Source organism: Lutra lutra, chromosome 1 (assembly GCF_902655055.1).
Source record: "Lutra lutra chromosome 1, mLutLut1.2, whole genome shotgun sequence".
In the NCBI taxonomy this organism is placed as follows: domain Eukaryota; kingdom Metazoa; phylum Chordata; class Mammalia; order Carnivora; family Mustelidae; genus Lutra; species Lutra lutra.
The window spans coordinates 118,312,034-118,339,838 of NC_062278.1; the positions used below are offsets into that span (position 1 = coordinate 118,312,034).

Consider the following 27,805-nt stretch of genomic DNA (forward strand, 5'->3'; position numbering starts at 1 on the left):
TACATGCATACTTTCTTAGAGCTCAAAATGAGAACACCAAGAACAGAAGTTAATGTGCATGAACATATGTATACACATATGTATCAACTTAAATTCCCCAAAGTGGATTTAAACCAGCAAGAATACTTCAACATTCTAAATTCAGAAAGCAAAAAGCAGACACAAACACTATTTTGTTTATAAATCAGAGGCATATTGAGCTAGTAAGTTTCAGTCAGAATACTATACAGTTTAGAAGTACTCTGACTGGATCCCATAAAAAAAAAAAAGTCATTCAAAATAAAAAGCACATTCTTCTAACAGCAAAGAATTCTCCCACTTTTTATTTATTTTGACATATTGGTATTTTCATAAACTTGCAAGTGGAAGATAACCTGTTCATTAAAAGCCATTTCATATATACAATATACAGAAATTATTTTAAAAGTCTGTTCATATAATGAATTCTTTTGGTACTGACAAAAAAATTAAGATACAAATAATTGACTAGAAATGAAACTATCACTAAACTAACACAGGAACTGTACTTTATTTCAGGGAAAAAATCCAGATCTTTCTGTGTTAGAAGAATAAAGCACATTTGTAGTATACATTATCATATTCCCTTAAAGCAGGAACTATTTAAAGTTTTTAAATTAAGAAGTGTTCAAGATTATTCTGTCTGTACATTCAGGAACTATCATATCACCGGTTACACACAATTCTCTCATCATGCAAAAAACCTGCTAGCTGTTTTCTAAGGTCTAATCAAGTCAAACAATAAACTAATTATAGCGATTTAATTAGCAAGCTGTAAATCAGAGAGGTGTAGAAATTCTACAGCTGAATTGTATTTTCTGTCTATAGTATGGCTGCTGTTCAACTTTCCCCATACATTAGAAGAACTAATAGGCATTGATAGTCAAAGAAACATTTCATTGTAGCAGCAAATGATAGAATATGTGAGAGAAAGAAGAGTTCCTAATTCCATGACCATCTTTATTACCCTTTATAAAGGTAAAGAGCTGTGTGTGTATATGTGGAAAGAAGTAAACAAAGGCAGGAGGTTAAGACAGGTATATAAAGGGAATGTTGAGACTGTATCAGAACTGTATTTATTTAAAAAACTGATCTGAAAGTCTGCCCATCGAGTGTACAAAAAACAGAGCAGATGTTACTGCGAGTTTAACCCGGTAATTTATTTGTGAAAAAAGCTAGTTTTGATGAGGAAAAAGTCAATCCTGTCCTTGTAAACATAAAGAAACTCAAGGGGAATTTTAGAGATAGTAGGCCAGAAAATGCCAAGTTACTCTTATGATCCTTTTCAATTAAACAGACAAATCAAGTTGAAGACACATGTTAAAATACTGCTCAGACTGACTATTACCAGTTTATATAATCTGCTATTCCAACTGGATTATGATTTTTAAAAAACCCCACTTTTTATAAGAGCTATCACATCTAGAAGTGAAGAAAATAAATTAGATCCCCCCAAAAGATATTATTTTAACCTCTAAAGCATAAAAAGCTATATAATATACAAATTAACCAGTGTTCTTACAAAAGTAATGTAGTTTTGGACTGATGACATTATATTTGTGGTGAAGTACTAGGCACAAGAATATATGTATCAATTAGGCATTTGCAGTCTAATTAGTCTTAAAAGTCATTTAATTCTTGGCAATATATAATAACTGGTACGCATTTTGGTACTTAAGTCATGAATTATTGAGAACAAGAAGCAGAGTATTATAGGAACAGGGTCTGTATCTGACAATTACAGTGCTGAACAAATCTTTTCTATGAACTCTGTGATTTGTTTTGCAGTTGGTCACTTGTAGTAGATCCTGCAAAAATAAAAGGAAAACAAGTCAATATAATTTATTGTGTATTGCCAACCTTGGAACTACCTGAGCTAAATTCCCCTTTTACTGCCATGGATAATAAATATAAAAACCTAAAAAACAAATAAGGTATATATGATGTAGGCTGATTAGTCCGACATTAAAGAATTAGTATACCTCCTAAATATTCTAAAGACCAAAACAAGAGTATCTACTTGGTATTGGGACAAATGTTTCAGATTAAACATTTCTGTGAATAAATCACAAGTAGCAGTTAAGACAACTCAAATATCCAAAGTTATTAAAAGATCTCAAAACAAGAAAATATTTCCTTAGTGTCTAAACACGCTACTTTTCTTTTTACAAAAACAGCAATAAAACAGATGAGGATCAGCAGAGGTTGGGGAGAGGAGGAGAATGACAATGTTCATGAAGTAATGGGCTACAGAGAACCTGGAAATTTTAAAAGCTGGTAAGTTTTTTTTTTTTTTTTTTTAAGATTTTATTTATTTATTTGACAGAGAGAGATCACAAGTAGGCAGAGAGGCAGGCAGAGAGAGAGGAGGAAGCAGACTCCCTGCTGAGCAGAGAGCCCAATACGGGGCTCGATCCCAGGATCCTGAGATCATGACCTGAGCTGAAGGCAGAGGCTTAACCCACTGAGCCACCCAGGTGCCCCTTTTTTTTTTTTCAGGGCTCAAAAAGAGTAGAGTACAAATAAGGAACTGACTTCCCTAAGCCTGATTACAGAGTTTTTTCTATCCTTGTGGAATTGATGATAAATAAGATATACTCCTGCGTAAAAAGTACTCTCCAATAGGCACTGAGCTAACACAAATTTTAATCATTTATTATATTTATTTATTTATTTTAAAATATTTTATTTATTTATTTGACAGAGATCATAAGTAGGCAGAGAAACAGGGGTAGGGGGAAGCAGACTCTCCACCAAGCAGAGAGCCCGATGCGGGGCTTGATGATCCCAGGACCCTGAGATCATGACCTGAGCCGAAGGCAGAGGTTTTAACCCACTGAGCCACCTAGGCGCCCCTCATTTATTATATTTAAAAGGAAAAATTTATTTATGTACTAAATGTGTGAAATCTAATATCTTACCAGCAATTACAGACAAAAGGCCAGAATTATTTTTCAAAAGCCATGACTTAAAGAAAAAGAACTCCATGGCACCTGGGTGGTACAATTAGTTAGGTGTCCAACTCTTGGTTTTAGCTCAGGCCATGACCTTAGGGTCATGAGATCAAGTCCCACATTGAGTCCACCCTCAGAGCAGAGTCTGCTTAAGACTCTCTCCCCATCAAACCCTCTTACACTGTTGGTGGGAATGCAAGTTGGTGCAACCACTTTGGAAAACAGTGTGGAGATTCCTTAAGAGATTAAAATTAGAGCTACCCTATGACCCTGCAATTGCACTACTGGGTATTTACCCCAAAGATACAGAGGTAGTGAGAAGAAGGGCCATCTGTACCCCAATCTTCAAAGCAGCAATGGCCACAATTGACAAACTGTGGAAAGAGCCATGATGCCCTTCAACAGATGAATGGATAAAGAAGATATGGTCTACATATACAATGGAATATTATGCCTCCATGAGAAAGGATGAATACCCAACTTTTGTATCAACATGAATGGGAGTGGAGGAGATTATACTGAGTGAAATAAGTCAAGCAGAGAGAGTCAATTATCATATGGTTTCGCTTACTTGTGGAGCCTAACGAATAACACAGAAAAGAAAAGGAAAAGTGAATTGGGGGAAATCGGAGGGGGAGACAAACTGTGAGAGACTGTGGACTCTGAGAAACAAATAGGGTTTTGGAGGGGAGGGGGATAGGGGTTAGGTGAGCCTGGTGGTGGGTACTAAGGAGGGCATGTATTGCATGGAGCACTGGGTGTGGTGCATAAATAATGAATCTTGGAACACTGGGGAAAAAAAAAAAAAAGACTCTCCTCCTCTGCCTCTCCCCATCCCCTCAGTAAACAAATAAATCTTAAAAAAAAATCCTTTTAATCTCTGACACAGTGTTACTGATGCAAATTTCCCGCAAATGAAGGACATTCCTTGTGCTCTGCCAGAGTCACCAAGAACTGATATTAAAAGTCTGAGCAGGAGCGCCAGGGTGGCTCAGTTGTTAAGCGTCTGCCTCCGGCTCAGGTTGTGATTCCAGGGTCCTGGGATCAAGCCCTGCATCAGGCTCCCTGCTCAGTGGGAAGCCTGCTTCTTCTTCTCCCACTCCCCCTGCTTGTGTTCCCTCTCTCGTGGTGTCTCTGTCAAGTGAATAAAACCTTAAAAAAAAAAAGTCTGAGGAGAAACTGATGAAAAGTTATAACCAAAGAAACATTCACTTTGAATACATTAAAATAAATCACCAAGATATAGGTAAATGGGAAACAGAGACTGATTAGGGTATGTCACCTAAAAATGGATAATAAACTTTAAAAGAGGAAGAGGGAGACATGTAACACTAATTACTTAAAATGAAGTTTGTTCAGTTAAATATAAGCTAAAAAAAAAAAAACCATGGTGAATAAAAAATATTATAATTAGGGTATTAAATGAGATAGTCATTAGGTTCTATCACAGAATCATTCATACTTCATATATGCGCACCAAAACAATAATATATATATAGTGATTTACTTTCTTAAGACTTAACCATCTGAGGCACAACAAATAAAGTTACATCTCCAGTTTTCAAGTACAAAGCATTAGTTTTCAAGTACAAAGAGTAGGTAAATGGGCACAAAATTTGCATTAGCAGTACAGAAGATTCATCTTCATTAAATACCAGAATTTAATTAAAAAAATAAACTCTATTAACTATGATGGATTAACAGTTGGCAGGTTGCAAGAGCTGACTGTCCAAGACTTAAAAACAAAAATCAGACAAATATTTTTGTCAATCCAGTAGTCAAAAGAGTCAACATCGGAAAGATATGACATACTCTACTTGAAAGGATGCTAAGAACAAATCTTCCAAATTAAAAGCGTGCTTCTTTTAGAAAGTTTAAACCTTAATTTAGATTGGTATGACAGAATATAATCTGAAACATCAAAAACAAAATACAGCTTAATGTGAAGACAAACATCACTGCTTAAGCTAAGTAAACAAAGCCCCCATATACATATGGTCTTAAATCAAAACAACTCTGGGCATAAAAACTTTATTTTGATATTGGCCACAGGGGCTGAGATTTTAGAAAGTTTGGCATAATAAATTTAAGTGAATTTCAAAAAAATTTTCTGAGCTTCTCCAAACATGTAAAGCAAAATAAATTATGTTATTTAGGCACAAGAACTACAAGAGTCTCCATGAAAATTTCAGAAACATCTAACCTTGATTTAACTCTTCTGTGTTCATGCTCTCTTCAGCTGCAGTCTCTGACATTTCTTCATCTTCCTCATCATCATGTAGGTCTTTTGAAATTAATTGTCTAGCTAATTTAATATTCAGTCCTTCATTGTAGTGAAGCTTCCTTTTCATTTCAAACTGTCGCTTTTTTTCTGTAAGATACAAGAAGTAGGCTTAGTAAGCCTTTAACTCAAAGATTAGGGAAACACAGCCTGCTCTGTTTGGTAAATAAACTATTATTGGGGGTGTCCTGGGGGGCTCAATCAGTTAAGCGGTTAAGCATCTGCTTCAGCTCAGGTCCTGGGATCCAGGGTAGGGCTCTCTGCTCAGTGGGAAGTTTGCTTCTCCCTTTCCCTCTGCCCCTCCCCTCTCCTCGTGTGCAAGCTCTTAAATAAATAAAATCTTAAAAAAAAAAAACTTTGGGGGATCTGGGTGGCTCAGTGGGTTAAGCCTCTGCCTTCGGCTCAGGTCATGATCTCAGGGTCCTGGGATCAAACCCAGATCAGGCTCTCTGCTCGGCAGGGAGTCTGCTTCCCCCCCCCCCTCTCTGCCTGCCTCTCTACTTGTGATCTCTGTCTGCCAAATAAATTAAAAAAAAAAGAAAGAAAGAAAAAAAAAAAAACACCTTATTGGAACATGATTGTGCTCATTTGGTTCTATAATGCTTATAGCAGAGTTGAGTAGGTACAATCAAGACCACATGGTTCTTAAAACCTAAAATATTTAATTTTTTTTTTTTTTACAGAAAAACCTAAATCTGGCCCTTTACAGAAAGTCTGCACACCTCTGCTTTTAGATGGTTCAAGTACATCTTACTAGGAAAATAGGACTAAAAACCACCGGTAGTTAAATTTGTGAAGAAAATTTAAAGACATAAGAAAAATCTCCAGAAAGAAAAACGAGCTACACTTGGTTAAAAAGTGTAAAAAAGCTTTTTTTTTTTTTTTTAAAACAAGGGAGAAAAACAAGCTACATACACCATGTATATGTCATTTAAAAAGTCTGCATGCACGTGTATACATACGCACAGAAAATAAGACTCAACAATTAGAATGCTTAACTTCGGTTCAAGGAACTGTGGGGTAACCTTAGTATTTTCAAGTCTTCCAGTTTTATAATTAATTACAAATTCCCTGAAAAATTCTTTTTAGCAGGGTGCCTGGGTGGCTCAGGCACTTGAATATCTCTGTCTTTGGCCCAGGTCATGATCCCAGGATCTTGGGATTAAGTCCCTCACGGGGCTCCATGCTCAGCCAGGAGCCTGCACTCCCCCTACCTCTCCCCACTACTCGTACTCTCTCTCTCAAATAAATAATAAAGTCTTCAAAAAAAGAATTCTTATTAGCAAATAAATAAGTAAATAAATAAAAATTCTCATTATCCATGAAGAAACTGCAGTGATTTAAAACACTGCTAGTTAAAACATAACATCATTCCCAGAGTAATTTTAAGAAAAAGCTGTTATAGGGATGCCTGGGTGGCTCAGTGGGTTGGGCCTCTGCCTTCAGCTCAGGTCATGGTCTCAGGGTCCTGGGATCGAGCCCCACATCGGGCTCTCTGCTCGTCAGGGAGCCTGCATTTCCCTCTCTCTCTGCCTGCCTCTCTGCCTACTTGTGATCTCTCTCTGTCAAATAAATAAATAAAATCTTTTAAAAAAGAAAAAAAGAAAAAGCTGTTATAAGGCACAGTGAAGTAATCCTAGACTATTCTTTCATTTATAGTGTTCACCACAGAAACATAGGTTAGCAGCAAATCAACATAACTGATCATTTTATTAACAGCATTTAAAGACTGACTATTTCTGTAGAAATAGTTCTAAGATTTTAAAATTTCTTAGACTGGTAAATAAAAGGGGGGATGACATAAAATTGCCACCTGTTTATTTTGTCAAACAAGAGCATTAAAATTCATTTATCATAGTTTTATTATATTCATGAAAGTATTTTAATGCCAAAAAGCATAGAGAAATCTCTGCATAAGGCTATTCAAAGTACTTCCTCATTCTCCTTTAATTCCCTCTCAGTTTTTATAACCATCTATACTCACAGATGACTTACACTTAAATTTGTTTCAAAAGCAGGCATTTATCGTTCTTTTCAGCCTCTATTTGGGTTGGGAAAAGGAAAGTTCTGAGACCACCAACTCAGTATTCCATAAACATTTGTTTCAGATGACCAAGTCTTGCCAGGCATCTTTTTTCTTCTCTACTTATGAATTACTTTTGTGATTTGTCTTACTGTTTGAGAATACCATATGGTAGAGGGAAGTAAAACTGAAAAAAGAGGCCAATAAAAAGACCAAATCCTCATGATTTAATTTTTAGTGATGCCTTTCAAGTATTCAAATGATGTAAAAACCAATGTTAAAAAACAAACAAAAAAATGGTTTTACAAACTTCCAGTGACCAAATAAATGTCATGGAGATGTAAAGTACAACTTAGGGAGGATAGTCAATAATATTGTAATAACACTGTTTATTACATGGTGACAGATGGTGACTATACATATGATAAACACTGAATAATGTACAAAATTGTTTGATCAATACATTGTACATCTGAAAACCAATGTAACATCAATCACATTTCAATAATGAATTTTAAAGATTTTTTTTTTTTTTTTTTTTTTTTTATTCATTTGACAGAGAGAGATCACAAGTAGGCAGAGAGACAAGCAGAGAGAGAGGAGGAAGCAGGCTCCCTGCCGAGCAGAGAGCCCGACGCGGGGCTCGATCCCAGGACCCTGGGATCATGACCTGAGCAGAAGGCAGAGGCTTTAACCCACTGAGCCACCCAGGCGCCCCTCAATAATGAATTTTTAAAAATGGTTCTGATTGCCTCCAGTATGGCAATACTTACTCAGAAATTAACCATTAATATTTTATGATTTTATAATTTTTTCTAGAAATTTTTCTAAAAATAACTCCTATATTTTTCTATAGGATGTTTTTTCACTTACTATATAGTTACAATTACTATGTCCCTGTTCACCCAGGCAAGGTTCAGTTTATGCCCACCATCTGAGGAAATACAGTATGACGCTTTCTTTCATGTTAAAATGATTCAGAGTTTAGACAATTAGGTATATGAAGATATAGTAAAAAATTTCGCCATGTACATAGCAGATTTCTATAATTTTTAAATGGTTATAAGGTATTGAGTGACTATTTAATCCTCTATTCTTGGGGAAAAATTTCTAATCTCCCTCTATGTATTTTCATGTTTTTACACACACACATTCTGTGCTTTGTTTCTATTATTTTCTTAATATAAATCAGTGTTTTTTCAAACTGTGTATCAGGATTCTTTAATGGGTATTTTTTTTTTAAAGATTTTATTTATTTATTTGTCAGGGACAGAGGGAGAGAGAGCGAGCGAGCACAGGCAGAGAGGCAGGCAGAGGCAGAGGGAGAAGCAGGCTCCCTGCTGCGCAAGGAGACTGATGTGGGACTCGATCCCAGGACCCTGGGATCATGACCTGAGCCGAAGGCAGCCGCTTAACCAACTGAGCCACCCAGGCGTCCCTTTAATGGGTATTTTTAAAAAATATTTTATTTATTTATTTGACAGAGAGAGAGAGATCACAAGCAGGTAAAGAGGGGGAGGCAGGCTCCCCACTGAGCAGAGAGCTTGATGCAAGGCTCCATCCCAGGACCCCAGGACCATGACCTGAGTCGAAGGCAGAGGCTTTAACCCACTGAGCCACCCAGGTGCCCCCTTTAATGGGTATTTTTTAAAAAATGAAATAAAACAGAATAAACTGGAATGCATTACACATAATAAAGGTGAGTACTGTTTTGTGAAATTTTTGTTTTTATAATTTATGCATACATATATAACATGTAGGACTTAGTCAATAATGTTTACAAAACATTGGAATACACTCTGGGAAACTGAATTGCTAGATCAAAGGGTATCATTTTCTTTTAAAACTTCTGGCTCATATTTTGCCATACTGCCCTCCAGAAAAGCCAAACCATTTTTATGCCCACCAATAGTACATAACTTATTTCTCCACATTCACACCCAAAGAAACTCATTCTTTTTGACCTTTGTTGATCTGAAAGGAAAGAGACCATGATGCTATGTGTTTATTTATGTACTATGTAGGTACTATGTATGTATGTATGTATGTAGGCTCCACCCTGAGTCTGGAGCCCAAGGCAGGGGTTGAACTCACAACCCTAAGATCAAGACCTGAGCTGAGATCAAGAGTCAGCTGCTAAACCAACTGAATCACCAAGGTGCCCCCATCATGCTGTTTTAATTTAGTTTTTTTTTTTTTTTTTAAGATTTTATTTATTTATTTGACAGACAGAGATCACAAGTAGGCAGAGAGGCAGGCAGAGAGAGAGGAAGGGAAGCAGGCTCCCTGCTGAGCAGAGAGCCCGACGCGGGACTCGATCCCAGGACCCCAAGACCACGACCCGAGCCGAAGGCAGCGGCTTAACCCACTGAGCCACCCAGGCGCCCTTATTTTAGTTTTTTATTCCTAGAAGTTGACATTATAGTATTTCTCTCTGGTGAATAATATTTAGAGTCTAAGAAAATTATTTCTTTTTAATCCTAAGAGATGCTGAACTTGGTTTTGTTATAGATACTTTCTAATTTTAGAATACTCAAAATGCTTTAAGTTTAAAATATACAATATATCAATATTTCATTTTGTAGAAAGAGGCTAATACAAGTGTTCTCAATCTTCTTTAACTATTTATGTTCATTTTACCTGTAATCCTTGTATGGTAGAGCAACATACTACAAAGAGCACAAGGATGTTAAGATTTTAGGCCTGGTTCTAACAATAATGAACTCTCCATGTGAACTTCACAAGCGAATTCCCTTTTTTACACTTTTTTTAAAAACTATTCTATAAAATAATGGAGAATACACCAATTATTTAAGTCATTAAAAGTTATTATTTACTGAACACATACAATATGATAGAATCAGAGTGCTTTAAATTCTTTATATCATTTAGTACTCACAATACCTCTGAGTATTTTTATAGATCCCAATTTGAAATGAAAAAACTGAGGGTCAGAGAAATTACAAATTAGACACCTGACATACGTGGAGTACAAACTGATTTGCCTGACTTCACAGCCAATATCTTAATTGTTATACTGTAAGTTACAAGATATAATTTTTTCCAAGAATTTCTATCACTAAACAAGGACTTTCAGATGTGTTTTTTTTTTTTTTGTTTAAAAGCAATAAACAGGGACGGCTGGGTGGCTCAGTGGGTTAAAGCCTCTGCCTTCAGCTCAGGTCATGATCCCAAGGTCCTGGGATCGAGTCCCACATGGGACTCTCTGCTCAGCAGGGAGCCTGCTTCCCCTTCTCTCTCTGCCTGCCTCTCTGCCTACTTGTGATCTTTGTCTATCAAATAAATAAATAAAAATATTTAAAAATAAAATAAATAAAAGCAATAAACACCCATAAGAGTCAGTAACTCTACTAGGACTTAAACTTTTGAACTTGTAACCAAATTGTTCCCCCTGCTGGCTAATTCCTGGAACTACAATCTGAGGGGGGGGGGGAATCCTTTAATGAAAACTGACTATATATAGGCTAATAACAAATTCCTGTTCTCAATAGATCATGTTTTTAAGAGAATAATGAGGAAACCAGCTCCAGAAACAACTTATATTTGAAACAGTTTTCAAGGGTCTTTGGAATTTATTTTTGGATAAGTTAGGAAGTCACTGTGGAGACAAGACCTACAATATAACTTGGGATTAGGCTACATGTACATTTTTTTTGTCTTTTATACAACAATTAGGCTCAGACTATCACAATTTGTTGAATAAGCTATATTCTGAAGATGACAGGAGTAGCAAATTATACCTCAGGAGCTACACCTGACGAAGATTCTGACCATTAACTAGCAAATATTCAGAATCGCAGTTCCGAAGTTTCTGAACTTCTTAACATCCACATTTCAGGGGTACCTGGGTGGCTCAGTGGTTTAAGCCTCTGCCTTCGGCTCAGGTCATGATCTCAGGGTCCTGGGATAGAGCCCCACATCGGACTCTCTGCTCAGCAGGGAGCCTGCTTCCCCCCTCTCTCTGCCTGCTTCTCTGCCTACTTGTGATCTCCTTCTGTCAAATAAATAAATAAAATTAAAAAAAAAAAAACAAACCAAAAAACAAAAAAAAAAGAACATCCAGATTTCAAGGCTTCAAGTACACCACTAACACTTCTTTTTTGTGAAGGTGTGTTTGTTTCTCTTGCATCTTTTTTCCTATACATACGCTTGGTTTTTCCTTTTAAAACTAGTTAAAAAAAAAACTATATAAACAATTTTAATTCTTTTTTTTTTTTTTTAAAGACTTTATCTATTTAACAGACAGAGATCACAGGTAGGCAGAGAGGCAGGCAGAGAGAGAGACGGGAGGAAGCAGGCTCCCCGTGGAGCAGAGAGCCCGATGCGGGGCCCTATCCCAGGACCCTGGGATCACAACCTGAGCCGAAGGCAGAGGCCCTAACCCAATGAGCCACCCAGGCGCCCCAACAATTTTAATTCTTGAAAAGACTGTACATTCACATGGTTCAAAGAGTGTAAAAAGCGACAAGATAATATATCTTCCTTTTCCTCTTACCTCCACAGATAACCACTGTTACTTGAAATAACAAAAACCATGAGTAAGTAGCAATGCCTTAACTGTGTGTACTGTATGGACTACAAGAGCCTCTTCCAACCCTGCTGAGAAGGCTCTTTTATCTTCTTGCATATGACGTTACTGTTCTTTTTTTATTCAGTGGGACCTAAAAAAGATCACTCTACATCTGACCATCTTGGTTCATCCAGTAAGTTTCACTACTGTTTTAAAACAGAAAAAGCACAAGCAATTGGTAAATTAGCTCTTACTGCTACCCATTTTAAGGTCATCCACTCACTGACACCAAAAGCATTACTATTTACTGAGCATCTACCCTGTATCAAACAGTAAAAAAGAAGAAAAAAGTACAAAGAAAGAAACTATAATTACTTAAAAGATGGTAATACTTTCCCAAATTCTTGAAATCAAGGAAAGTGGTATGTGTTTGCAGGGAGAAGGAAACTGTTATCCACTAATCCCATGTAAGTAGAAGCTGAATTATAAATATGTTGCTACCTAACCTCCCACCATCCATTTCCCCAAAAGGAAAACCACTTGAAAACCTTCGAATAATGAATTTATTTAAGCAAAAATTATTAGCACAGTGCTGAAAGCAGTAAAGGAAATCAACTACCTTGTTCTTCAGGTGAGAGGTCACTATCCTCATCTTCACTGCTTGCTTGTTCATGAACCCGATACTTCGGCTCTGAGCCTTCAGCAGCAGCTAATCTATACAACAATCATTTACAAAGAAATCAACACTGTGATATTCTTTTATTGAGTGTCTCATTCATTCAACTCTTGAGTCTTATAAAAACATTTAAAGGTCATTACTATGCCAGCTATAACCTGATGAGGAAAATAAAAAGCAAAAAAGTGGGAATGAGCATAGAAACCAGTAAGCAGTAAGAACAGTGGAAGGTGAAAGAAATCAATGAATAGCAAAGAAATAGAGTTTTTGTTTATGAACCCAGTTATTTTTGTGTAATCTCTAGGTGTAGACCCAATGTGGGGGCTCAAACTCACAACACCAAGAGTCGCATGCTTTTCTGACTGAGCCAGCCAGATGTACCATCTTACTTTAAAACATAGGATACTAATTAAAAACAACACCAACAACAAAAATACAAAAGCATAGGGGATTGACACAAGGAATCTGTGTACCAGGCTCTAGTACTCTTTCTGCTACCAGTACACTTTGATTTTAATCTAGAAACAAGACTACAAAAGTTGCTATGAGAAATCCAAATAAACTTAGCTCATGCTTTTTTACATTTGTACAAGTACAGCAGAATGCCTTTAACTCTGCACAATTAAAAACAAGTGAAAATGTGTAAGTGAAAATACTTCATAGTCATCAGTACTTACTTCTTAGCTAAGATATCTGGGGTCAGGGCTTCATTGGTTTCTGAATCACTCAGTGCATCTTCATCATCACCTACCATACTAGAACGAAAAGCACATTATAATTAATACCTAAACCATAATTTTTCAAGTAGAAAAATAAAGTAGAGAACCATAATTCTATTGATTAAGTTATAGTATCAACATATTTATAGCTCTCTTGTTCTATCTGAGGTTTAATTTAATTTTATTTTTTAAAAGATTTTATTTATTTGACACAGAGAGCACAAGCAGGGGGAGAAGCAGAGGGAAAGGGAGAAGCAGGCTTCCTTCTGAGCAGAAAGCCTGATACAGGGCTTGATCCCAGGACCCCAGGATCCTGACCTGAGCCAAAGGCAGACGCTTAACCAACTGAGCCATCCAAGTGCCCAGAAGCTTAATTTCAAATTGTTTCTATTCCATGCAAGTATTTGAAAATACAGCACCAATCAAGAAAAACCTCCAAATGATTTAAAAAAACCACTACTGTGACCATGAAAATAAATATTAAGAACTTGAATCATTTGTAAAAAATTTAAAAACTTCAATTATTCCATCCAGTGAGAGGGAACAAATATGTAGGAAAACAAAAACAAAACCAAAACCACTGTCTGGTTTTAGAAGAAGACAGAAACGAATGATCCATGCAGACATAAGGCTAGGTAAAATACCATAATTAGATCCTAAAGATCTAATTCAGGGCATTTAAAAGCTATTAGCTTTCCCAATCTATCCTCTAATATAAATTTTTCTCCCCACTTAATTGCAAACATGAGCATATTTAATTCTCAGGCCACTGAAAGGTATATAAAAGCAGAAGTCACCTATATTAAAAAAAATACTGATTTATATCTTTCCTGGTTAGTTGAAGAGACAAGTTAAAAAAGTGCTATAGTTTTGATGATGCATTTTCTTCCATGGGAGGTTATCAATTTGTAGAACTCTTATAGACAACTCTATATATAAAATTTATAGGCAAATTATATTTATGTGTGTGTATATACATACATATATATATATAAAAGCATTAATAACTTCTATACATTAACAGTGTGAAATTCTTAGATAGTATAACACGATCTTTCTATAAAAAGCACCCTCTTCTACTAAACAAAACTCTTAAAACAATCTAAAAATAATGCCTACAACTTTTTGAGTTATGTTCAATTTTAGTTCTTGTCAGATAGATATTTCCAACCAACAGATAAGGAAGGAATGTCTATCTACCACCATTACTGAAAAGGGAAAAAGCCCTGACTGTGGCTTCTGGCACAATAAAAGGTTTAAGGTATGTTTTAAAATATATCCTTGGGGGGCCTGGTAAGCGTCTGCCTTTAGTCAGGTCATGGTCCTGGCGTCCTGGGATCGAGCCCCACACTGGGCTGCTTGCTCTGCAGGAAGCCTGCTTCTCCCTCTCTCCCTACCACTGCTTGTGTTCCCTCTCTCGCTGTGCCTGTCTGACAAATAAATAAATTAAAAAAAAAAAACAATTAAAAAAACCATTCTTGTAATTAGGAGAAAAATAAGGGTATACGCTTTTCATAAATGTTATGTCCATTTCTTCCCTCAAGCCTTATTAGTGTTCTGAGTTTTGGCACCTGTACCTATTTCATTATTTCTACCTTTGTCAAAATCTTCATACTTATCCTTGTTTTTACTGTTTTTGCTATCAACAAGGTATAAGTTATCTCAACTTACCTTCCAAAGTTTTCATCCACTAATTCAAAATACAGACTTCCTTAACTCTAACAGTAACTCCTGGATTTATGTTACCTTCCTTCATAGAAAAAATATTTCATTCCTGGAAATCTTTTTCTTTTTCTTTCTTTTTTTTTTTTTTAAAGATTTTATTTATTTATTTGACAGAGAGAGATCACAAGTAGGCAGAGAGGCAGGCAGAGAGAGAGGAAGGGAAGCAGGCTTCCCGCTGAGCAGCGAGCCCAATGCGGGACTCGATCCCAGGACTCTGGGATCATGACCTGAGCCGAAGGCAGCGGCTTAACCCACTGAGCCACCCAGGCGCCCCTGGAAATCTTTTTCAATACAAATTAAGGCACAGTCTTGGGGCGCCTGGGTGGCTCAGTGGGTTAAGCCGCTGCCTTCAGCTCAGGTCCTGGGATCGAGTCCCGCATCAGGCTCTCTGCTCAGCAGGGAGCCTGCTTCCCTCTCTCTCTCTCTCTCTCTCTGCGCCTGCCTGTCTACTTGTGATCTCTCTCTGTCAAATAAACAAATAAAAAATCTTTAAAAAAAACAAAAACAAAAACAAATTAAGGCACAGTCTGAATTAGGTATTTCTATTACATAGAATCTCTATCTTCTCATAATGCTTCCTGGTACATCATTTTTGTCTTCATACTAATTACTGCCACACACTATAATTTTATAATTCATTAAAAAAATTCTGGAAGGCAAAAACTGCCAATATTCACAATGTAATTATCTTAACTATAATATTACATAAGTTTAAAAATAAGGACATGTAACAATAATAATGACCACTTGTCTTTGAATGGGTTTAAAAAAGCTGAAGTTATCCCTTTCTGCAGAGATTGAATAAGCTCCCAGTTTCTACTTAGAAAGGAAATAAGCCCAACCCTCATCTTCCTTTTATAAATAGATTATTTTAAGGAAGGCAAAAGTCATTAATCTGTGTGTATCATTAGTGGCTAGGGACCACTGAGTTACAGCAAATAAAGTTACTAAAATTATAATGTACAAAATGGATTCTCGGGGCACCTGGGTGGCTCAGTGGGTTAAGCCTCTGCCTTCGGCTCAGGTCATGATCTCGGGGTCCTAGGATGGAGCCCCGCATCGGGCTCTCTGCTCAGCGGGGAGCCTGCTTCCCTTCCTCTCTCTCTCTGCCTGCCTCTCTACTTGTGATCTCTATCTGTCCAAAAATAAATAAATAAAATCTTAAAAAGAAAAAAAAATGGATTCTCAATTTTTCCTTAAGGTGCCGGTGGGGAGGGGCAGAGTGAGGAAGAGAGACTCTTAAGCAGGTTCCATGCCCAGTGTGGAGACTGATCTCACGACCCTGAGATCACGACCTGAGCCTAAATCAAGAGACGCTTAACCAACAGAGCTACCCAGGTACCCCTAGATCCCCAAGTTTTAAAAGTTACTTGTTACTGGGACGCCTGGGTGGCTCAGTAGTTAAGGATTTGCCTTTGGCACAGATCATGATCCCAGGGATAGGAGATCGAGTTCTGCATCAGGCTCCTGGCTCAGCGAGGAGCCTGCTTCTCCCTCTGCCTGCTGCTCCCCCTGCCTGTGTGTATGCATGCTCGATCTCTCTCTCACAAATAAATAAAATCTTTAAAAAAATAAAATAAAGTGATATATTACTTATACTATTATACACAAATATGCAGTTGGGTTATTGACTCGTGCTCTAGTAACAACTCTAAAATCAAACAGAAACTTAAATCAGCTGTTATCCAGAAGCTCGTATAGAATGCAAAAAGGAAGTAAAAAAGGAATGAATCAACAAAACATTACCTATGGTAAGGAGTGCTAGGTTCATCTATTTTCATCAAACCATAGTCTTTGTCTGCTGGATGATATGTTGCCAGGATGTTCATTTCATCCCACTTCTGGGATTTTTTACTAAAATTAAAAAGAAAAAAAATTTCCTCAGTGAAGTAAAAGATAAAAAAGTTACACATCTAAAATTGATAAACATCCAAATCCCACGTTTCAACTTCTATCTGACTGCCAGCTTCTATTTTTACATATACTTTCTTGGAATAGAAACTAATGTAGGGTAAAAACCATAAGTAATTAAAATTAAATAAATATTTTATAGTATACTTAGTGCCCACATATTAAAAACACACTATTCAGAATCTTCATCAGATAGTCAAGACACTATATTATGACATGCTTAGTCTTCATCTAGCCTATAGAAGTAATAATAGCAAAAAACTGAAATATACACATTGCATAATCTCAGTAGTTGAGGATTTTTCACCTATTATATGTCGTTAACAGTTTAATAAAAAACAATGAAAATTTCCAGACCCCTGGCTTGGGGCACTGACTATTAAAATGAGAGGATTCTGAGACTGTTGGGTCCCCTTTCTCAGGGCACGAGTATCCTTTCCTCTGGCACCAGGACCCCAATTTGGTACCCCAGGCTACGTGGGCCCTCACTTCACTACGTTGTACTCTCAGTCCCTCAGAGGGTGAAGACTTCCACTGTCTATCACCACTCTGGGCTCTCCCTTGCACTCAAACTGAGATGCCAGCCCTTCCCAGGAATGGGGGCCAGAGGGAGAGCTAGGGAAAGAGAACCTGGGGTTTGTTCCAGGGTTTTGGGATTAAGTTCTTCATTAAGAAAGAATTTGGGAATACAAAGGGTATGCGTGGGGCAGGGAATTTGGGGGGAATTAGTTGGAGGGAAGGAGAAGTTCAAGTTTACTCTTGTTTTTAATCCCATTACTCATCATTTATTCTTAAATAAAGCAGCCTGGGACATACAAAAAAATAAATTAAAATTAAAATTTAAAAAAAATGAATACCTCCTTGGCCTAATTTTTTCAGAGATATCCAAAACAATCACAAGAATTAGAACATAAAAACTACAGGGAATACCTCACTAAACTTAAATACCATTAATATTTAGGTTGCAAAAAAATAACAGTTAAGCTCTTTTTTTATCTAGAAAAATAAGAGTTTGCTAAGAAATGGTATATTCAGGATACCTGAGATAAATCTACTTAAGAGATAAGAATAACTGTTTTATGAACATCTGTATTAATATCTAGTCAACAAAATATTTAAGGTGCTAAATAATTAGTTGCCTTAATTACAAACTCTTTGGATCTACTCATTATATAAAGGACATCAAAGACCTCTCTGCCACCCAACATTATTTGTTACATATACAATTTGTGCCTTGGTTACATACTGGAAAATAAAACTACTATAAAATTAAATGTAGATTTTACACAGATTCAAATCTTTTCTGTACTTGCACACGTTGGTAAGGTTTTAGCGTAAGTATTTTTAATTTTCCTAAATCTACCAACACCCAGATTCTGAAATGTTCTTGAAAAATGATATACTCAAACTTTAATATCATATTCCCTTTACCATGCCCTGAGTCACCTTAAAATTATACATACCGGCTCGGCAGGTGAGCCTGACTTTTATGTTCTCTTGCTTTCTTCTCCAAAGCACCCAGTGTCCCTATTTCAGACGAAGCACTTTTTTCTTCTTCATATTTTAATGTAGTAAAATGTGTATAACATAAAATTCACCATTTAAACATTTTTAAGTGTACAGTAGTTGTACAGCATTATGTATAATAACATTGTTGTGAAACCACCACCAACAACCATCTTCAGGACTTTTTTATCTTCCCCAGTTGAAACTCTACCCGGTGAACACTAACTCCCCATCCTCTCCTCTCCCAGCCCCAGGCAACCACCATTCCATTTTGTCTCTATGAATTTAACTACTCTGGGCACCTCATATAAATAGACTCATACAGTATTTGTTCTTTTGTGACTGGCTTATTTCACTTAATGTCTTCAAAGCTCATCTGTGTGGTGGCATGTGTCAAAATTTTCTCCCTTTTTTGGCACATGCACCTGAATGTTTATAGCAGCAATGCCCACAATAGCCAAACTCTGGAAAGAACCTAGACGTCCATCAACAGATGGATAAAGAAGATGTGGTATACATAAACAATGGAATACTATGTAGCCATCAAAAGAAATGAAATCTTGCCTTTTGCAACAACGTGGATGGAACTAGAGGGTATTATGCTGAGTGAAATAAGTCAATCAGAGAAAGATAATTATCTTATGATCTCCCCGATATGAAGAATTTGAGAGGTAACGTGGGGAGTTTGGCGGGTAGGGAAGGAAAAAAATTAAACAAGATAGGATCAGGAAGGAGACAAAGTATAAGAGACTCTTAATCTCACAAACCAAACTGAGGGTTGCGGGGGGGGGGGGGGGGGCAGGCGGGGAGGGGGCTAGGGAGAGGGAGATTAGGTTATGGACATCGGGGAGGGTATGTGCTATGGTGAGTGCTGTGAAGTGTATAAACCTGGCGATTCACAGACCTGGGGCTAATAATACATTATATGTTAATAAAAAATAAAAAAAAATTTTTCTCCCTTTTTAAAGCTGATTAATGTTCCACTACAGACTAAGTACTTCCACTACAACTTCAAGTTGCTTATCCTTTGTTTTATCAAGAGGCAAAGGTTGGTCCAGACATACTGCACTTTTCTTTTTTAAATTCAGCATGGAATGTATCTGAACTTTGAAACTAACCAAACTTAAATCTCACTAATATTAAAAACACTTGAGTGAACTAAACTAGAAAAATAGAACCTGCTTTATAATATTGATTTCTTCATATGTCTAGCTGCTGATTAGTACATAATTGGTCTTATGGCAGAAAAACAAACGAACAAACAAACCCCACTAGCACCAATGTTTAAGGTTCAAGTTCCAGTTACCTTTCAACTAGTCCTCTAACTACAGGCAAGTCCAACAAACACCCTCTTTTGGGCTACATTTACTCTATATGGAAATTGTAACAAAATGGGAGTTTTATTAACAGTCTTTCTTTTAATATAAGTTGTTGAGAGAATCAACTGAAATAATATCTGTGAAATCAAATTATAAAAGTACCAGACAAACATAAAGGGTTTTTATGACTTTAAAATCTACAGTTTGGGGGCCCCTGGGTGGCTCAGTCGGTTAAGTGGTTGCCTTTGGCTCAGGTCATGATCCCAGGGTCCTGGGATCGAGGCCCAGCTCGGGCTCCCTGCTCAGCAGACAGCCTGCTTCTCCCTCTGCCTGGTGCTATGCCTACTTATGGTCTCTCTCCATCTAATAAATAAATAAAATCTTAAAAAAAAAACAAACCACTACCATTGGGGGTTAAAAATCCAGGCGCCATATCTCACTTAGAGCTGTAGAAAATGGGTTGAGGAGGTTATTCTGAAGAAATGTTTAAAACTGCTTTTGAACTGGATCCCTTCCACCTTGCCTTGCAAGACTCAACATTTACATGATTTTGAAAAACTTCTTTGTGTCCCAGAATGAATTTTTCTAAAAAGCAATCAGTTTTGTATTCGACTAAGTCCACAGTTTCAGATATTTTGTTAAATAGTTCCTATCTACAAATTACTCTGAATTTAGAAAGCAAATGCCTAGGTTTACTCATAATATATAAAGAAAATAATCACAGTGAAGAGATGTATTTCTAAAGATTTTAGATAGCAAACATGATCAAGCAGCTCTGATTAGAAGAATCATGAAAGAAACGTACACAAGCTTTAAGGGAATTAGATAAAGTTTGTGAAGAAAGCAATCCAATTAATAAGCAAAGGGAGTCTCAGGATACCATAACTAATGTTCCCTGCTGAGAGAACAAATGCCTCTGAAGTTACAGCTGAGGTTAAGTGCCAGGCAGAAACAAAATCACAGGTGAAATTTCATAAAACCTGTATTAACAGGTAGTCCTATTAAGATTTCCTGTTAAAGATATTGTGAAAGAAAGCTAGCACATCTCTACATAAAGTTCGAAAGCTGGCAAACTGAACTGTGTTGGAATGTATATTTACATGATTACCACAGAAGTCTGAAAAGTGGTTACATTGGGAGCCAGGGGAAGAAAGAGTGTGACTGGAAAGGACAGGGGACATTCCTGAGGTGATGGAAACATTCTTTTTCTTGACCAGGATGGTGGTTAAGAGGTGTTTTATAATACATATAATAATTTTATAATATAAATATAACAATTTATAATTTTGTGATTTCTTAAACTTTAAAATTACATTCAACACAACTTTCCATATTTGTATTACAATAAAATACTTTAAAATAAATACATATTAATGACCATGTTAGGTACTTCCTAACTTCAAAGTAAAACAAGTTACTTCTTAAATGATGTTAACAGTATCAAATTAAAAATGATAACTTATCATCTTTACTGCTTAGAAGAATGACAGACCCTTAGAGGAGTTTAAAAGGCTTCTCCAATGGGTGGAATCCCAAACACCCTATATATCTATTTGGTGAGATAACGGGGTGGGGGGGTGGAGAGAGAGAACTGTGGGATAAAGCAGAAATAATGTTTACTTAAAATGAAGGGTAAAATTTAATAATGATAATACCAGCACCCTAACCCACTAACAGTTTTGATTTCTGCAAACTCCATTACCATATAAAATAATATATTACAGAAAAGTATATAAACGATCAGTATATACAAGAATACATATACTGTGTACATACATATATAAAACAGTAGATACAGTACATAAAAATACATATACTGATATGGAAGCCTTAGTATATATATTTTATTTATAAAGCAGTAGATACCGTATACAAAAAATATATCTACTGATATGGAAGTTATTAGTATATATATTTTATTATAATAAGCCACTTGTATTTTCTAGTCTTTAGTTTTTTTTTAAATATTTATTAAATATTTATTTATTTGGAAGACAGAGATCACAAGAAGGCAGAGAGGCAGGCGGCGGGGATGGGGTGGGGGGCAGGAAAGCAGGCTCCCTGCTGAGCAGAGAGCCCGATGTGGGGCTTGATCCCAGGACCCTGAGATCATGACCTGAGCTGAAGGCAGAGGCTTAGCCCACTGAGCCACCCAGGTACTCCTAGTCTCAATACTCAATAATAACTATTCACCCAAGGTTAGATATTTATATTGAATCCAAGTTTTTCCTATTTAGAATAAAGCAGAAACACTTGTGCATATTCTGTTCAATGATATTTTTAAGGATAACTTGCTAAGATAGGCTTATCTGGGTTAAAATGCATCAAGGGCTTTATAGTTCACTCCATGTTGCCATACAGTTTCAAAAAAGAGATCAAGGGGCGCCTGGGTGTCTCAGTGGGTTAAAGCCTCTGCCTTCGGCTCAGGTCATGGTCCTGGGGTGCTGGGATCGAGCCCCGCATCAGGCTCTCTGCTCGGCAGGAGCCTGCTTCCCCCCTCTCTCTCTCTCTGCATGCCTCTCTGCCTACTTGTGATCTCTGTCAAATAAATAAAAATCTTAAAAAAAAAAGAGAGAGATCAATATGTAATGTCCCCAGTAATTACCAAAACTTTGCCAAGATTGGTTATTTATGTATGTGTTCTCTCCACCTGAGCAGTAGGAATCATTACTTAAAAGCTATTTTATGTTTCTTTGCTCATTACCTTATAAATGCTACATTTTACTTTCCTTTTATGAATTATGTTTATATCCTTTGGCTTTCTATTGGAAACCTTCTAAGTCTAAGTTCTTTACATTTAAATATGAGCAAGTTCTTGTACATCTATATATATAGACTTACAATGATGTAGAAAAACATAACTCAAATTTAAATGTAAAGATTTAAACCATGTTATGTATATATAAACAAAAGATACACACAAGGTATAAACCACATATATATAACCACATTATATGTAACCCAAATTCTTCCTGGTTTGTCTGTCTTTTAGTTTACTTTCCACTATCAAAAGAACTAAAATTTTATATATTCAAAGCTTTACTCCACTTCCTCAACACAATATTAAGAACAAAAGAGGGGCGCCTGGGTGGCTCAGTGGGTTAAGCCGCTGCCTTCGGCTCGGGTCATGATCTCAGAGTCCTGGGATCGAGCCCTGCATCGGGCTCTCTGCTTGGCGGGGAGCCTGCTTCCTCCTCTCTCTCTGCCTGCCTCTCTGCCTGCTTGTGATCTCTCTGTCAAATAAATAAATAAAATCTTTTAAAAAAAACAAAACAAAACAAAAGAAATTCTTAGAATTTTTTGGCTCCAAAGAAGAGAACAATATCTTGCAAAAACATCAATTTAAATAAGGGCATAAAAAAATAGGTTACAAAGCATACCAGGAATTCTTAGGTGGAAAGTAGTGAAGTAGAAGGAACTGTCAGCAAAGACACTAAATATGGAAATTAGGATCTCCAAAGTTTTGGCAGAATTAACATTCGTTACGGAGTAATAAAATCCAAAAAGCAAAAGTGAGTTTAATTCCAAGCTGTCTGTATTACCTTCTAATAGTTCATTATCTCTACCTAAAAAAAATATGGGCATCACCACTTACATTGCAATCTGCTGGGAGGATGAAAGCACCCGCTGGTTTCATTTTACCCCTCCCCTCTTGGAAGATTGGTTTTCATGCAGCCTAAATCTGGTCCAGAAAAAGTCACCCCTTCTCACTTTCACTTTGATAGCTCATTTGATACTGCCTCAAAGACCTACCCGTACATCTCGTTGCTTGTGATTTGCTCATTTGGTAAGTTTTAGCCAGGTTTGGAGTAAGAAGCGGAATTTTGCCTCAATGTATTAAATTTTAATTGCACACTACAAGAAATGGTTCTTTCTTTAAATAAAGATTCAACGTATATAGGTTGACAACGTACAAGACTATGACGCTAGACACAATTATCGAACAATTAAAGTAAGAGCTGACAGTAAAAGCAATCAGTAATCAAAAAGTCACTTTCATAAAACTTGACTCAGTGAGGCTTTACAGTCCGTATCCCTTTACAGGCAGAAAAAGATGAAGCTGAAGCATGTTTATATAAAATTATATTAAAGGAAATTAATTCAAGCACAATGTTTTTAAGCAGAATTTTCCTACACTATCTAAGAGTACTATTGAATGGAACATGGCGACTTCAAAGCATATTGTATAGAACGATCTACTAAGATGTGGAAAAATTAGATTCCTATAGTTCATTTCTATTTGAGTAAGACTAGTATTTGAGGATGAGATACTGAGCTAAACTAACTTTACATTTATTAACTGATTTATTTTATTTATTTAATTTTTGTAAAACCAGGGGTGGGGGGTAGAGGGAGAGGGACAAACAGCTCCATCTCAGGACCCATGGATCACGACCTGAGCCCAAGGCAGACACTTAACAGACTGAGCCACCCAGACGCCCCTTATTAACTCATTTAATATAATTAAACTACACATGGATATAATGAATAAGTCACAGGAAGTCACAGAGCTAATAAGTGGTAGACAGGACCCAAACCCAGGCAATCTAGCCCCAGATTAATCACTAACCTGTAACACTTCTCATAAGTTTTAGTAACATTTATTTTCACCAATTCAAAATGCATTCTCATTTTAATCTCTCTGAAAACAGTGTATCTTAAAATGGATCTTATAATTGACGGCTGCATAATTTTCTTCTTTTTTGGTGGTACATAAAATCATGATACTTCTTAGAATCAATGGTTTCTTGTTTTTGATGAAATGCACATTAGCTACTCACTAGATCTGTTCAGACCTTTACAAGATGTACACTATATTCAAGGTATCCTGACAGAATGAGAACTTCAAAATCATAGGAGACAACAGTGATGTTCTAACTAGTTGAATAGTGTAATACCATATACTGAGATTTATTTTTGCCTGATAGTGTGGATCTACAGATTTTATCCAGTTGAAAACGAACCCTCAAAAAATTGGTATCTGACAAGTGGTAACTGAAGAAACAATTCATTGAAGATAACAGTATCAATGCAAAGCATAAAGTAAGAAAGTAACAGTACTGAGATAAAAAGAAAAGTCTCACAAGAATTGTGTACAAAAAATTCTAAGACTATGTGAAATTTGGCATTATATGAATCTCACTTTAAGTGTATACTGAGCCTTGAAATATTATCTAATGATAGTAATATATGAGATAAATCACAAAGATATCTGAAGCATATTTGAATTTTTACCTACTAAAAAGATAGACACTTGAAGTAAGACAACTCAACTTCTGGTCTTAAAAGAAAAAAAATCCCTTGGTAACATCTCTTCATGTTAAATAAAATATTATGTTAAGATATCCACACAACTTATGAGGAGGGGGTGAAGTGGTGTACAGAAAAAGGAAACTACCACTGCATTTAACTTGATAAAGGCACCAATAAAAGGTAAGTAATTTGCAGATTCTATATTTACGACCTTGCCCACTTGATAAGATTTATTTGTAACTCTAAAATCTTACATGAGAGAGGTGCATTCTGTCTCTCCCAGACATGCACAGAACAGGGACAATTCTGAGATGCTCCATGCACATCTTCCCAGCTGTTAAACAAGGTGATTGATACTTTACCTTGTTGTTTCAGCTCTCAAACTGTAAATAAGTGTCTCTTTTGTGTCCATTGAGTAACAGAGTTTTTTACTTTTTTGTACTTTTGTTGAATCCATTGTTTTAAATGGCTCCCAAGTGTAGTGCTCAAGTGCTGCTGAGTTTTTGAAACACAAGAGAGAAACTTGCAGGAACCTAACTCTGTATTTCCCCTAGAAGCAATGGTTCACTATTCACTAATTGAGAATCTGTGATGATTATAAAGAACAGAACTACCTAAAATAACAAGAATCGACTTAGATCCCGGGTCATTTTCATATTAATATGAAATTCTGTTGCCTTATATTCTGTTCCAACATTTAAAGTTAAACCATTACACTACACTTACTAGTTTCTGAATTTTAAGTGTATTAATAAAGGGTATTAAATAAAACAATTGGGGCGCCTGGGTGGCTCAGTGGGTTAAGCCGCTGCCTTCGGCTCAGGTCGTGATCTCGGAGTCCTGGGATCGAGTCCCGCATCGGGCTCTCTGCTCAGCAGGGAGCCTGCTTCCTCCTGTCTCTCTGCCTGCCTCTCTGCCTGCTTGTGATCTCTGTCAAATAAATAAATAAAATCTTTAAAAATAAATAAATAAAATAAAACAATTATTTTCAGTCCTTTTTATAGCAAAAGGGGAATACTGGTTGTAATTAAATGACAATTAAACATTACAAAGAGAGATCAACTACACTTTTATTGTTTCTGTTCAAAGAGGCTCTTATAAAGTTGCTAATGTTTGCATAAGCTGTTACATAAATAATGTATATTGTATTACCAACAGAATTTGCTTTGCTTTATAGTCCTATAACACTAATAATGAAAAAGTCCATCTCCTTTTACTACTTGTTTATTTGTTTACTATAAACATCATGAACCTCAATGAATTAGAGCTTGGTAGTTCCCTTTAAAGACTTAAGTGCTGTCTAACCCTCTAGACAAGTCAATCAAAATCATCCATCTTGGAACCTTGTAAACGGCCCCTTTTAAGTGAATCTGTCCTGCTAGCAGCCTAGAATAGTAGCTTTCAAGACAGATACCTGGAAGTAAACCCCAGCCAATTACAGAAAGAGGCTGAAAGACTAAGACCACAGGAAATTATGGCAGATCCAAGCTGAGAATAAGAAGAAGATAAGGAAGCAGAGAAAGATAGGGGAGAACAATAAGCCACTTGGTAGCCAAACAAAGAGAAGCTCACACTAAGAATAACTAAATAACATAAATGCCAGTGAGAAAGATACTCTTGCTGTTAAATACCCTGAAACTGCATAAGAGCTCTCTACAGTTTGTTCTGTCCTTAGTCTTCCTGCTATAGCTATGTTCCAGTGAGACTGTTTTCTTAATTCAGTAACCTACAACCATCATTCCCCACCAATTCCCATTTGAAGCAGCTTACCCAAAATAGAGGTTGGAAAATTTCCTGTTAGAGAATGTAAGTCAAGCATCCAAAAAGAGTGGGAGTGTAGGAGTTATGAGACAAATTAAGGTCCTTTCCAATCCCAAAAGGCCATGATTCTAAGCTGTCATTCTACTTCAATGTTTTCTTCAAGGTAACACAAATTTCTATAAATTTACCACTACTAAGTAGTAGTTCCTTTTATAGTCCTAAACTGGTATTTAAACAGGTGTGCTCTAGTTGTAATATTCTAAGTTTTTACAAATGTCCCCATTTTAGTTTTTTGACTTTACCGATTTCAATGATAACTTAAGCCTTATTTCTGGAATATAAAGTCTTTATATTTTTAGTATCTTGTAACACCCAAGACCCCTAGCACTTCTAATCCAGTGGTATATTTTACACTATGTGTATGGTATTATTTTCTTTTAGTTGAGCACTGCACCTTGGATAGCTTCCTCTGTGCATAAACATCTTTCTCGTTCTTTTAAAAGGGGTGGTATGTTGTTTCATTACACAAATGTACCATAATTGGTATTTCACCAGTCCTTACTAATAAACCCTGGCTTGTTTCCAATTATTTACTATTACACACAATGCTACGGGAAACATCTTCTTACACGTGTACCTATGAGTATAAACAACTAAAATATCACTGGATCATTTTAGTTTTAGTTGCTACTCTCTGAACTGTTCCGAGCTTAGGTCTTTCAAGAGCCACAAAGACTACAAAGCACTTCAAATTCTTGTTGCAGATGCATAAATAATTAGTACTAGATTTTCATTAAATATAGACCAAGACTCGGAAAATTTTGGTTTCTCTTAGTGTAGAGATAATGACAGATCAGGATCTAAGAGTGAGGGTGGCATGAGGTCTCTGATAATATTCACCTAAAAAGGAACGACTGTGGAAACTCGATTAGAAAAATGTGGAAAACGTCTCGTATTGGCTTGAGACTGGATCTTAAAGGGTTCCTAAGCCAAGAAAAGATTTTTATTATTGAGGAATTTTAGATACTTCAGATACGAGGTTAAGAAATAACGAACAGGTGAATCTCTGAAACTTCTATATGATTCTTTCATGTTCCCAATTTCCCAAAGTTCAAAGAACAGATGTTT

The 27,805-nt window shown here is 36.4% G+C and overlaps 1 protein-coding gene across 2 annotated transcripts in view; it reads right to left on the bottom strand.

Annotated features, from left to right (window-relative positions):
* Nucleotides 1–297: 297 nt before the first annotated feature.
* The window catches only part of PPP1R2 (protein phosphatase 1 regulatory inhibitor subunit 2), a 28,226-nt gene continuing 718 nt past the window's right edge, over nucleotides 298–27,805 (bottom strand). The window contains exons 2-6 of one of the 2 annotated variants that reach the window (XM_047733629.1): nucleotides 16,674–16,781; nucleotides 13,161–13,238; nucleotides 12,424–12,521; nucleotides 5,176–5,343; nucleotides 298–1,826 (exon numbers count right to left, since the gene is read on the bottom strand). In XM_047733629.1, the coding sequence (XP_047589585.1) occupies nucleotides 1,780–1,826; nucleotides 5,176–5,343; nucleotides 12,424–12,521; nucleotides 13,161–13,238; nucleotides 16,674–16,781 (499 nt within the window). In that variant the 3' untranslated portion in view covers nucleotides 298–1,779. The remainder of the gene's footprint in view (nucleotides 1,827–5,175; nucleotides 5,344–12,423; nucleotides 12,522–13,160; nucleotides 13,239–16,673; nucleotides 16,782–27,805) is intronic. The other variant, XM_047733637.1, reaches the window with a different exon arrangement.